The following is a 10,329-nucleotide window of genomic DNA, read 5'->3' as shown; positions in this document are numbered from 1 at the left end:
AAGGACCAAATTAATTATAACCTTAAAATGTAGGGACTAAAATGATGTTTTCGCCAAACTTATATTTCAAATAATTCAAATATTTATTTATAAGTGATTGAAATCAACAATTATATTTATTATTACATCAATTTCTAAATTTTATGAGGTAGAACTTAAAACGTACAAGAAAACCACAAAGTGCATGTATCTATCATACATGGCACTCACTTATTGGACAACATACATGGCACAAGCATGCTAATTGGACCGTCCCCAAAATTGTGACATTGGCTTGGAAAGCACTCCAAGTGACCAGAAAGTAAAAAATGAAAATTCTTATTGTTACGTAACTGTTTTTTTTTTTTTTTTTTTAATTCAATTTTTAAAAATCTCTTTCGGACAGAACAGTACTCCCGACAAAAAGTCAAACAGGAACATGTTTATCTCTGGCTGCTACACGCGTTCCACCTTCCTTCCTCCTTCTATTTTTTTTCTTTTGAGAAACTTCCTTCCTCCTTCTTCTTTCTAAGAAATATATATAAATTTTCAAAGCAACAAAAAATAGCCAACCATTATTATTATTATTATTATTGTTATTATTATTGGTCTCCTCCAATTTAAGCTCTGGTTCCTCGTGAACCCTTTCTCTTTGGTTCTTCCTGTTCGGTAAGGATCCTCTGTCTCTGTCTCTGCCTTCTTTGTTTGTTGGGTCTTCTCCTCCTTTTTGCTTTGTAATCTCGATGTCGATGGATGAATAATTTCATTTTTAGTTCTGTCTGGGCCTCTTGGGGCGTTGACTCTAGGCCTTTCAATTTGTTTATTTTTTGTAGTTGTATATAAGAAGAAGTAGTAGTCAAATCTAATCTAGGTGTCTATTTGATGGATAATCTCATCTGGGGTTGGTATGGTATGTATGTATCCATTAGATGATCTTTGTAGTTAGAAGAAATATGTCTCAAATCTGACTGAATTCTTTTTGCTTTCAATAATTGTACATTTCATTCATTTCTAGTAAGCTTTTTAAAAAAAAAAATTTAGTATATAGATATAAAAAGCAATGTCGTCCGCCGGTGTCACTGTCCTTAGTCCCGTTCGCGATGAGCCTGTTGTTTTCCCTAATAATTTGCATTCCGAATTCAATCTTTGCTCGGAAGAGTCGATTATGGTATACCTCGACATGTCGGGGTCAATGACTCCTTTTCGTGTTTTGGAATCGGATTCCATTGATTCTGTTAAACTAAAGATCCAAACCTGTAAAGGGTTTGTTGTCAAGAATCAGAAGCTCGTTTGTGGAGGCCGAGAATTGGCCCGGAGCGATTCTCTGGTACGGGACTATGGGGTTGCTGATGGTAATGTTTTGCATTTGGTTCTTAGGCTTTCAGATCTTCAGTTCATTAATGTTAGGACTGTGAGTGGGAAAGAATTTAAATTCCATGTGGAGCGGGGTAAAGACGTTGGTTATGTGAAACATGAGATTGCAAAGAAGGGGAAGGAGTTTGTTGATCTTGACGAACAAGAAGTTGTGTATAACGGAGAGAGAGTAGAGGATCAGAGGCTTATTGATGATCTCTGTAAACATAATGATGCTGTGATACATTTGTTGGTTCGGAAATCTGCAAAAGTTCGGGCTAGACCAGTTGAGAAGAATCTTGAGTTGTCCATCGTTGTGCCACAGTTAATTGATGGGGGAGTTCGTGACGTTGATGGAGAAAATTATAGGAGTAAATCTGATGTTGGAGGAAAGAATTCTGATAGAGGGTATGAAGCTGATGGAGAAATTCTACCTAAAAAGCCTCCTGATAGGGGTTTTTTGTTGGAGCCAGTTATTGTTAACCACAAGATCAAATTGCCCTCGGTGGTTTGGAATATGGTTAACTCCACATATGGCGGATTAGAAAGTGGTCATTATCCGATCAGGTCTATGGAGGGTACAGGAGGAGTTTATTTTATGCTGGACACGTCGGGGCAGAAGTATGTGTCTGTTTTCAAGCCCATTGATGAGGAGCCAATGGCTGTGAACAATCCCCGAGGGCTACCATTGTCACTGGATGGTGAGGGATTAAAAAAGGGTACAAGAGTCGGAGAAGGAGCATTCAGGGAAGTAGCAGCTTATATTTTGGATCATCCAAAAGGTGGGCACCGCTCATTGTTTGGTGAAGGAAAGGGCTTTGCTGGGGTTCCCCCTACTTTTATGGTCAAATGCTTGCACGGAGGATTTAACCATCCTGGGGATTTGACCGTCAAGATTGGATCTCTGCAGATGTTCACGGAGAATAATGGAAGTTGTGAGGATATGGGCCCTGGGGCATTCCCAGTTGAGGAAGTGCATAAAATCTCTGTGTTGGATATCAGACTGGCAAATGCAGATAGGCATGCTGGGAATATTTTACTGAGCAAAGAGCAAGTAGATGGCAAGACTCTGCTGATTCCAATTGATCATGGATATTGCTTGCCTGAAACTGTAAGTACTACTTAACTTTGGCTGTGTAACTCTTTGCAACTTAATGCATCTTACAACTATTTTATTTGTTTGATTTGCCTGTGGTATAGTTGTTTGATTGGTTTGTTGTCTCCTTTTATGTTTTTTGACTTTCATATTACTTTATATTCATATTTTAGAATCCCATTATTCTTGATTCATCCCATATATTTGGTTCAAATTTCAATCAGGAGTTCAGGACTATAGTGTTCCATAAGACTTATTCAGTTTGATTGAATAAATGAATTCAGCCTGTTATGATTTTCCACATCTGGTCATTTTTATTAAAAGTTTTTAATCCAAGTTAAGATTGCTGCACATCCGCTTGCATATGATTTTCAAAGTATAATGGCTGCTTGATTGATTTTAAAGTTGCTTCCTATATTACAAAAATATGTCATCCTGTTTTTTGATATGAATTTTCTTTTTCTTTTCTTTTTTTTTTCAATTGAAATGAAGAAATTTTCTTAAAGATAGGAGTGACCAATTGATGAAAAGATGAGGAAGAGTCACTTGATATGTTTTGATTCTGTACAAAGAAGAGCGATTAATGTACTAGGGAGAAGGAATGAATTGATTCAAATGTAGAGGAAGACCTAAAATAACATTAGTAAAAATAATGAAAAAGGACATATCAATTAAAGTAGTGACAAAGAGTGTGATTTTGGATAAGATAGAATGGCAGAAAAGCGTACATGTGGCTGACCCTAATTAGTTTGATGAGGATTCATAGTCAACCCCAAAATTTTGGGACTAAGACTTGGTTGTTGTTTCAGTCTTTTGCTCAATCTGTTCAATCCTATTTACTTTACACTTGTGCTGATCCTGCAGTTCGAAGATTGCACATTTGAGTGGCTCTATTGGCCACAGGCTCGTCAACCTTACTCCACTGAGACCATTGACTACATAAGATCTCTGGATGCTGAAGAAGACATTTCCCTTCTGAAATTCCATGGATGGGACGTGCCACTTGAATGTGCTCGCACACTCCGCATCTCAACCATGCTTCTGAAAAAGGGAGTAGAAAGAGGGCTTAGTCCCTTTGCCATTGGAAGTATGATTTGTAGAGAAAACTTGAAGAAGGAATCCGTGATTGAGGAAATTGTCCAAGAAGCCCAGGATTCTGTGCTTCCTAGCACAAGTGAAGCTACATTCCTTGAGACTGTGTCCCAAATCATGGATCACCACCTTGACAAGATTTCTCGGTTTCCGTTTTTATAAGGATGCTATTTTTTTTTTAATTTCTATTATAGGAACATTGGTACATATATGGACATAGTATCGTACATATGTATGTATGATAGGTGATTAGGATGTTCTCCTTTTGTCCATACACAATGTGAAAGTAGTCGTTATTTCTTTGTCAATACTATTTCTTTCATATCACATGTCTTGTGATTGAATTGAAGTTCTTGATTCATTATGTTTTATTTTATTATTTTTTATTTGTGGCACAGGTTTGTGATTATATTGCTGAAAATGCACATATATGAGTATGAATGAATCTGTTTGGGATTCAATACTAAAGATCGCAGGAGAGACATGGGTTGTGTAATCTGCGGCATGACTTGGTCTTCTGATGCTTCTGTTAGAGCATCTAGGTGTTTTTCATACTGAAGGGAATCTTCGTTTGGGATTCAAATACCAAAGATCGCAGGAGAGACATGGGTTGTGTAATCTGCGTCATGACTTGGTCTTCTGATGCTTCTGTTAGAGCATCTAGGTGTTTTTCATACTGAAGGTAATCTTCGTGTGGGTAGGATCATCACAACAATAATATAAAGTTGGCAAGCTCACTAACAATATTGAAACTTCTAATGTCTTTTTCATATTGACTTGATAGACTTCTTGAATCGAGATGTTCAACTCTGTTTCTTAACATCTTCCTATCAATAAAATCAGCCTTCTCTCACTTGTTTTTCTCTCCTAGATGCACTATTTTGGGACGATAGTTTACATCTATTGGCCCAAAATGTGCTGCTTTCATTTGAGGTGTAAAGACAATAATTGTTCAAGTAGTAACAAGTGAAAAATTAGGTGATTTTAATTATAGAAAAATGGTAAAATTACTAAATTTTTTATTAAAGAAGTTTTAAAAATTGTCATACCAAATGGACATCATAATAATTATGAATTCTCTCTTTTTTTGGTGTTTAAAAATTGACAGAAAATAACAAATGTACATACTATGCCTAGCATTGCTCTTATTGATAATTGGTCAGTTGATACACAATTGGACTGTGCATTTCAAATGGAAAATATTAAAGCTATTACCAGTTTTAGTACAAAAAGATTTAAAATTTATGTAACAATTTCAAATGGAAAATATTAAAGCTATTACCAGTTTTAGTACAAAAAGATTTAAAATTTATGTAACAATGAATATGATTGGTGTCCCGTGTCTCATAAATAAATTTCTTAATTATCTTTATGTTATGATGTAATTTCAATATTGTATGACTTCTATAACAAACACCGTCCTCATTAAACATTAAGCAGCAGTAACAAGGATACACCTTCACAAAACACCATACATTTTCAAATTATTGCTCAACACTTACATCCATGTTGGATTTCCATTCACTACATGATTGGAGCAGAATGGTGACTCAAGAACGGGGCAGGGACAACAGGATGATGCAGAGCGGTTGTGAACCTATTTGGGACAACTCACTGTCTTGAACAATTATGTGATCAGAAGATTGAGTGCTGGCTTCCCATAGTCCATCTTTGGTCTGGAATAAGAACAAAAATGCAAGTGAAATAGGCAGTCGTAATTTTATTTTATGCATAACTTACAATGTCTTCTATAAATTTATCGAGCTTGACACATCCAAATTTTGTCAGACGATTCAAGACATTGGTCAAGACATGCTGGATCTTGCTATAGCTATGATTTTTGTGTGGCACTTGTCAGACCAAAAAAGCAAGACAGGCATCTTGAAAACACATCCTGCCCAAGTGCAGGAGGCAGACATCATCCTTATTTCTTGTTAGACTTCTTCAGCATCTGCTTCAACCCCTTTCTGAAAAGCAATCACCAAGAAATACATGAGTTTACCATAAAAATGTAAACGTGACTGAAATAACTAATGCAATTGAGCAGAATTGTCCCATCCCTTTCCGCCAACTTTCAAAACTAACTATGCCAGAGTTCAAAAGTTACCTCTTTGTGGGTTTGCCAGTAACACCAAATACACCCTTCATCAATGAGCTTATATCCACAGAGCGTTCCTTCATGATCTTATCATGGTAAATTTTGCTCCCAATCTCAGTAATTTGTTCCTCCACTTCTTCTAGTGTTTGGTCAACATTGAGCTGAAGTTCCCCTTTCCTGATGACAGTTACACTGAAACCATTTGCTTTTGCTTCCCAAAAAGCATCCTAGAGAGAGTTAATGACTATTAGCAATGGCAAGAACAAGAGTTCCCATCACAAAGGAATAAATAACACCTAAGAACCCCAATGTCAAGCAAAAAAAAAAAAAAATCCATTATACTCAAAATGGACCAAGAAGGGAACTCAGACCTAGCAGACAGCAAAAACATCCAAAAGCAGAAAAGCATAAGGGCTTGCAGAAAGGAATACTTAAGATACACAGCTTTGATAGTGAAGAGAAGTGGAAACTAAGCATCAAATTGCCTCCATGGCCATCACCAACAATGGCAATCACATGATGCTCTATAGAAAGAAGTAGTATGGAAACAAATAAACTCCTCACCTTAGGTGGCCGAGGAACAACAAAGGCATGGCCATTTCCAAGCATGTCCATGTGAGCCTGAATTATATAACAAAGATTTTTGCAGTCACCAGCATCCTCGAAGGCAATCACATGACATGGCTTTGGTTCCAATTCAAGATCAGTAGCCATCTCCAATGAATATAGTCCAACCATCTGTTCCCCATCATCAACTGTGTACAATTCGATGCACTGGAAAGCAGGGAGAAAAAAAATCTATTTACTCTGTAAATTTCATGGAGAAGATATCTATACTAAAGCAGAATATAAGACACTAGTCTATGGAATTTTTGACAAGTGCATAGTTTTGAGACTTTGTTTAGAAATGAGCAGATTCAGGTCCAAGAAGCTGAAAAAGTTGAAATATCACAAACTTACCAGCAAATGTGGAAGATCCAACCACCACAGATAATCTTCTTCCTTCTCATCTGCATATTCGCGGTATTTGGTCACTACGGCCTGTGGTCCAAACAATTCCATTTCTCTTTTGAGCTTGTTGAGTTTCTTTTCCATGAATTTCTTATTCCCCTCAGGTACTTTGCTCATCAGATCAGCTGCTTCCTGTATTTCTTTTTCAGTGATCCACCGATCTAAATCCTTCCCCATATTCCTCATAATTGATTTAACTTCTGGGTCTGTCTCTGCATTATAAGAATCCAAAAACCCACGGGACCATTTCTTTGTGTGTTGCCAATATTCTTTCCCTGATCTTTTGCCAGCTATAACAGAACCATCACTGCCTTCAATTACTGTCCTAGAATTTTTTGGATCCTCATCATGAAAGTTTTTGTCTGAATCAAGGGTGGGCAAAGAAGAAGCAACATTCCCAGGGGTGGGGGATCCTGTTGATTTTTTAATGGAGTTTTCCTGGTCCTTCTTCACCGGGTATGAATTACCAGTGTTCCCAGCTAAAAATGCCTTCTGTTGTTCAAGGAAGTTCTTGAGGAACTCAGGGTTCTTTTCTATCAGAGGCCCTTTCCAGCGTGGTATGATCTTGCTAGGTGGATCATACAAGCTGATACCATCTGAAGGAAGAGAAAAAGATTAAATCAGCATCAGTGCTTGAAAAACTTAGAATGCTAGGTTAAGTATTTATTTGAACGTAAACTTAGCCCCTACTAGGTGACTATCTAAATCATTTACCAGTCTGCTTATATGTTTTCAAGAAATTTGTTCTTAATGTAGTAACCTTTCAGGGGGTTCATGATTAGATGAATTTCATTATACTCTTGCTGCCAGACAATAATTCATTCTATTAAAAAACCTAAAATGAATTGCTTCTTCCTCGAGAGGGAAAAAAAAAGTGAATCAAATATAAATGATTTAAAAGAACATGTAACTACCTGCTCCATAATCAAGATTTTCAATATTTGAATGTAGCAACTCGTGCAGCTTCAACAATTTTTCATTCTCTTTCTTAACTTTCTTTTCGAGACCCATAAAGAACACATGTTTATCTTCAGCATCCATCAAATAAAATGGATCTCGCCCTGCCAACTCATTTTCTCTGACTTGAAAGACAATTTCTCTAAGATCATCATCTTTCATCCACTCAAGTTCACTATCATCACCATTAAAAGCAAGCTGTGTAATTTCAGTATCCATATCTAACTGTTCATTAACTTTTTCTCTAGCAACCATGTAGTTATCTTTAAAACCAGTTCCAATCTTCTTAACTAAGGGCTCAACTTCATGAAAATTTGTATCTATCCAGTTTTGTATCTTTGCAGGTGGCCCTGTCCCCGCATTCATTCCATTACCTTCATGATTTAAGGAAGTTTGTGGCTTCCCAAGATCTCCCACTCCACATTTCGCCTCAGAATCTTCAGAATTTTCATTCTTAGTTGGGACAGATTCCTTCCAAGCAGAAACTTTGCAGGCTTTTGTGGAATGTGTAGAATTTGATGTTCGACCTGAAATTGCAGCCACTTTGTCATTCACATCCAATTTATGGCCTGTATCTCTTCTACCAAATCCTTCATCACCTGGATGCCTCAAAACGGCATCACTTTCTTGCAAGGTTTTCACTTGGGACATTATTTCAGGCACTTGGTTGTGAAATTTTTCAGAAAGATAGTCTCTAGCTTCTTTCAATGACAGTATCACTCTTGTCTTTGTTCTAATAGAACCTTTCCTTGACATGTGCGATTCAGCATAAGTAGTATCAGAGAATTGGATGACCTCGGTTGTGTCTGTTACCTTCAAAGCACTTTCACTATCTTTAAAACCCTGCACAGTGCTTTCCATATCAGAAGAAACGTTCTCACCTGAAGTAGTACAACCTTGCATATTGTCCTCTGTGGAAGAGACCTTACTGAGAAATCCACAATCATCAATTTTTTGTACATCCAAATTGCCTGTCTTTACAGTTTCATGAATACCATTAGTCTGCCCTAAAGAACTCTTATCGTCATCACTAAGCACATTGACCAATTCCATCTCATTGGAAAGTTCATTATTCACACCCTGCTTTTCTTTTGCATCTTGATCAGTCAGGGAAAGCTCTTGCCCCTCAATGTCCCGCGCATGCCTGGCCATTTGTCTGATTTCCTGAATTCTATTATCCAAGTCGATAGATTTGGCCGTTGGAATAGCAGAGGAATCTTGTAATGATGATTTATCAGAACCTGCCTTGGCTTTCAAAATACTATTCATTAGTTGTTCCTTATCTATCATAGGTTTCTGATTCTCAATTGGTTCCGGAGTTTGTTGAACAACCTCCACGCTAAACTTCTCCAACATCTCTTTCTCCTTTCTTGACTTTATCTTTCTCCTCATCATTTCCTTCTCCACTTCCGTGTGACGAACCTCCTTATCCCCAAAACTAAATAACTTTTTCAATGCCCACAACGCAACAAATCCAAACAACACCAACCTCCCAACACTTGACATCATGGGGAACAATTCAGGCCGAAGAGTAAAACCCTGAATGGCCTTAAAAAAAGCAGACTCCCCACCTTGAACAACAAACTTTGCAACTGAACTGTTCCTCGGAATCACATTGTTCTTCCCGCTCCCCATCTCTCTAGCTAAACTCTGAGCGCACAGAATTTTCAAATTCACTTCTGTTGAGTCCTCACCCCGTCTCCTTCTAACAATTTCGTCCTCATTAACAGAAACCCACTTGACATTCCCTTCCAAATCTTCAAAAACTGTAAAAATGGGAACAGACCCAATTCCCCAATCCTTGATATCTTTCCTATACTGCTCAACCCAATTCTCCAATTTATCCCACAACACAGACTCACCCAAACCCGAACGTTTTGATTTGAATTCTTCTGCTTCAACATTTATGAGTCTACTACTATCAATAACGCTATCACTATCACAGTTTAAATTATCATCGAAACTACGATTTGGGTTTTGAAAATCAGACAGACTCACCTGTTCCTGTTCCTGTTGGTCACCAAAAGTGAGCTTCTTCCTCAGCGAGTTCCGGCGATGGCGAGACGTGGGTCGACCAAAATGTGCAAAAATCTGGAAGTTCCTGTTGTTATGTAATGGTAAATAATAGGTTGGAAACGAGGAGTTTCTTTTGAAGCTGGGTTTGGGTGGTATGTTGTACCTATGTTTCTTTGGAGAGAAATAAGGTGGAGTTCCAGATAGAATTTGAGGATTCAAAATCTCCATTGATAAATTAAAAACAAAAAAAAGGACCCAATTAGTAGTGAATCATAATACCAAACACTTATGCTTTCTTTCTTTGATACTACAAAAATAAAGGTTCTTTCTGGCCTCTGGGTTTTGCACTTGTTGAGTGCAGGTTTTGGGTTTTGGCGTTTTTACTTGTTCTTTGTATGTGACGACGTCGTATTGTAACCTCTAAAGGCTCGAGTTCAAGTGGATAATTTTTTACCTCAGCTCTGCCAACATATGAAACTCAAGTCTTTAAGACTTGAGTTGCTACAGTGAACTTATCTCTATGAAACTTGAGATGTTACTTTCCTAAATAGTTTGAAAACATTGCTAACTAACGAAATTGTTAGCACTTAGAAAAATTGTGTTATTTTGCAAAAAAAATCCTCTTACCAAGACCTTGCATGATTTTGATATTCCTTTCTTTTCTTTTTCTTTTCTTTGCTATGAATTTCTAATTTCATGCTTTCTAAAAGTATGCTTCCTAAAATAA

At 37.3% G+C, this 10,329-nt stretch overlaps 2 protein-coding genes and 1 long non-coding RNA gene across 4 annotated transcripts; 2 read left to right on the top strand and 1 right to left on the bottom strand.

Moving 5' to 3' along the window:
* Window positions 1–451: 451 nt before the first annotated feature.
* On the top strand, window positions 452–4,373 carry LOC115986548. The gene is made up of 2 exons (XR_004090773.1): window positions 452–648; window positions 3,919–4,373. It is a non-coding gene; the product is annotated as an uncharacterized LOC115986548 (long non-coding RNA).
* On the top strand, window positions 642–3,884 carry LOC115986546 (phosphatidylinositol 4-kinase gamma 4-like). Its single transcript, XM_031109675.1, has 2 exons — window positions 642–2,443; window positions 3,293–3,884. The coding sequence occupies exons 1-2, from the start codon at window positions 1,040–1,042 to the stop codon at window positions 3,680–3,682; spliced, it is 1,794 nt and encodes a 597-aa protein (XP_030965535.1). The 5' UTR covers window positions 642–1,039; the 3' UTR covers window positions 3,683–3,884.
* Window positions 4,374–4,902: 529 nt separating the features above from the next.
* Window positions 4,903–10,015, bottom strand: LOC115986404. Of its 2 annotated transcripts, XM_031109396.1 has the most exons (6): window positions 7,544–10,015; window positions 6,579–7,225; window positions 6,183–6,392; window positions 5,628–5,845; window positions 5,401–5,487; window positions 4,903–5,196 (listed from the first exon to the last, which is right to left on the bottom strand). In XM_031109396.1, exons 1-5 carry the CDS (start codon window positions 9,828–9,830, stop codon window positions 5,445–5,447), a joined length of 3,405 nt encoding a protein of 1,134 aa, XP_030965256.1. In that variant the 5' UTR covers window positions 9,831–10,015; the 3' UTR covers window positions 4,903–5,196; window positions 5,401–5,444. The 2 variants fall into 2 exon arrangements, with proteins under 2 accessions (XP_030965256.1, XP_030965255.1); XM_031109395.1 differs by having other exon boundaries at window positions 4,903–5,487.
* Between the last annotated feature and the right edge of the window lie 314 nt (window positions 10,016–10,329).

This window comes from Quercus lobata, chromosome 4 (genome assembly GCF_001633185.2).
Source record: "Quercus lobata isolate SW786 chromosome 4, ValleyOak3.0 Primary Assembly, whole genome shotgun sequence".
In the NCBI taxonomy this organism is placed as follows: domain Eukaryota; kingdom Viridiplantae; phylum Streptophyta; class Magnoliopsida; order Fagales; family Fagaceae; genus Quercus; species Quercus lobata.
The sequence above is the reverse complement of the archived record's forward strand: the minus strand, read 5'-3'. Positions and strand labels throughout refer to the sequence as shown.

What these genes read in the sequence shown, in the direction of transcription:
- LOC115986546 (XM_031109675.1), top strand. Translation starts at nt 1,040, where the DNA reads ATGTCGTCCGCCGGTGTCACTGTCCTTAGTCCCGTTCGCGATGAGCCT. An exon ending in GATATTGCTTGCCTGAAACT is followed by an intron (nt 2,444 to 3,292) that starts GTAAGTACTACT and finishes CTGATCCTGCAG; the next exon opens with TTCGAAGATTGCACATTTGA.
- LOC115986404 (XM_031109395.1), bottom strand. Translation starts at nt 9,830, where the DNA reads ATGGAGATTTTGAATCCTCAAATTCTATCTGGAACTCCACCTTATTTC. An exon ending in AAATCTTGATTATGGAGCAG is followed by an intron (nt 7,226 to 7,543) that starts GTAGTTACATGT and finishes CTCTTCCTTCAG; the next exon opens with ATGGTATCAGCTTGTATGAT. An exon ending in TGGATCTTCCACATTTGCTG is followed by an intron (nt 6,393 to 6,578) that starts GTAAGTTTGTGA and finishes CCTGCTTTCCAG; the next exon opens with TGCATCGAATTGTACACAGT.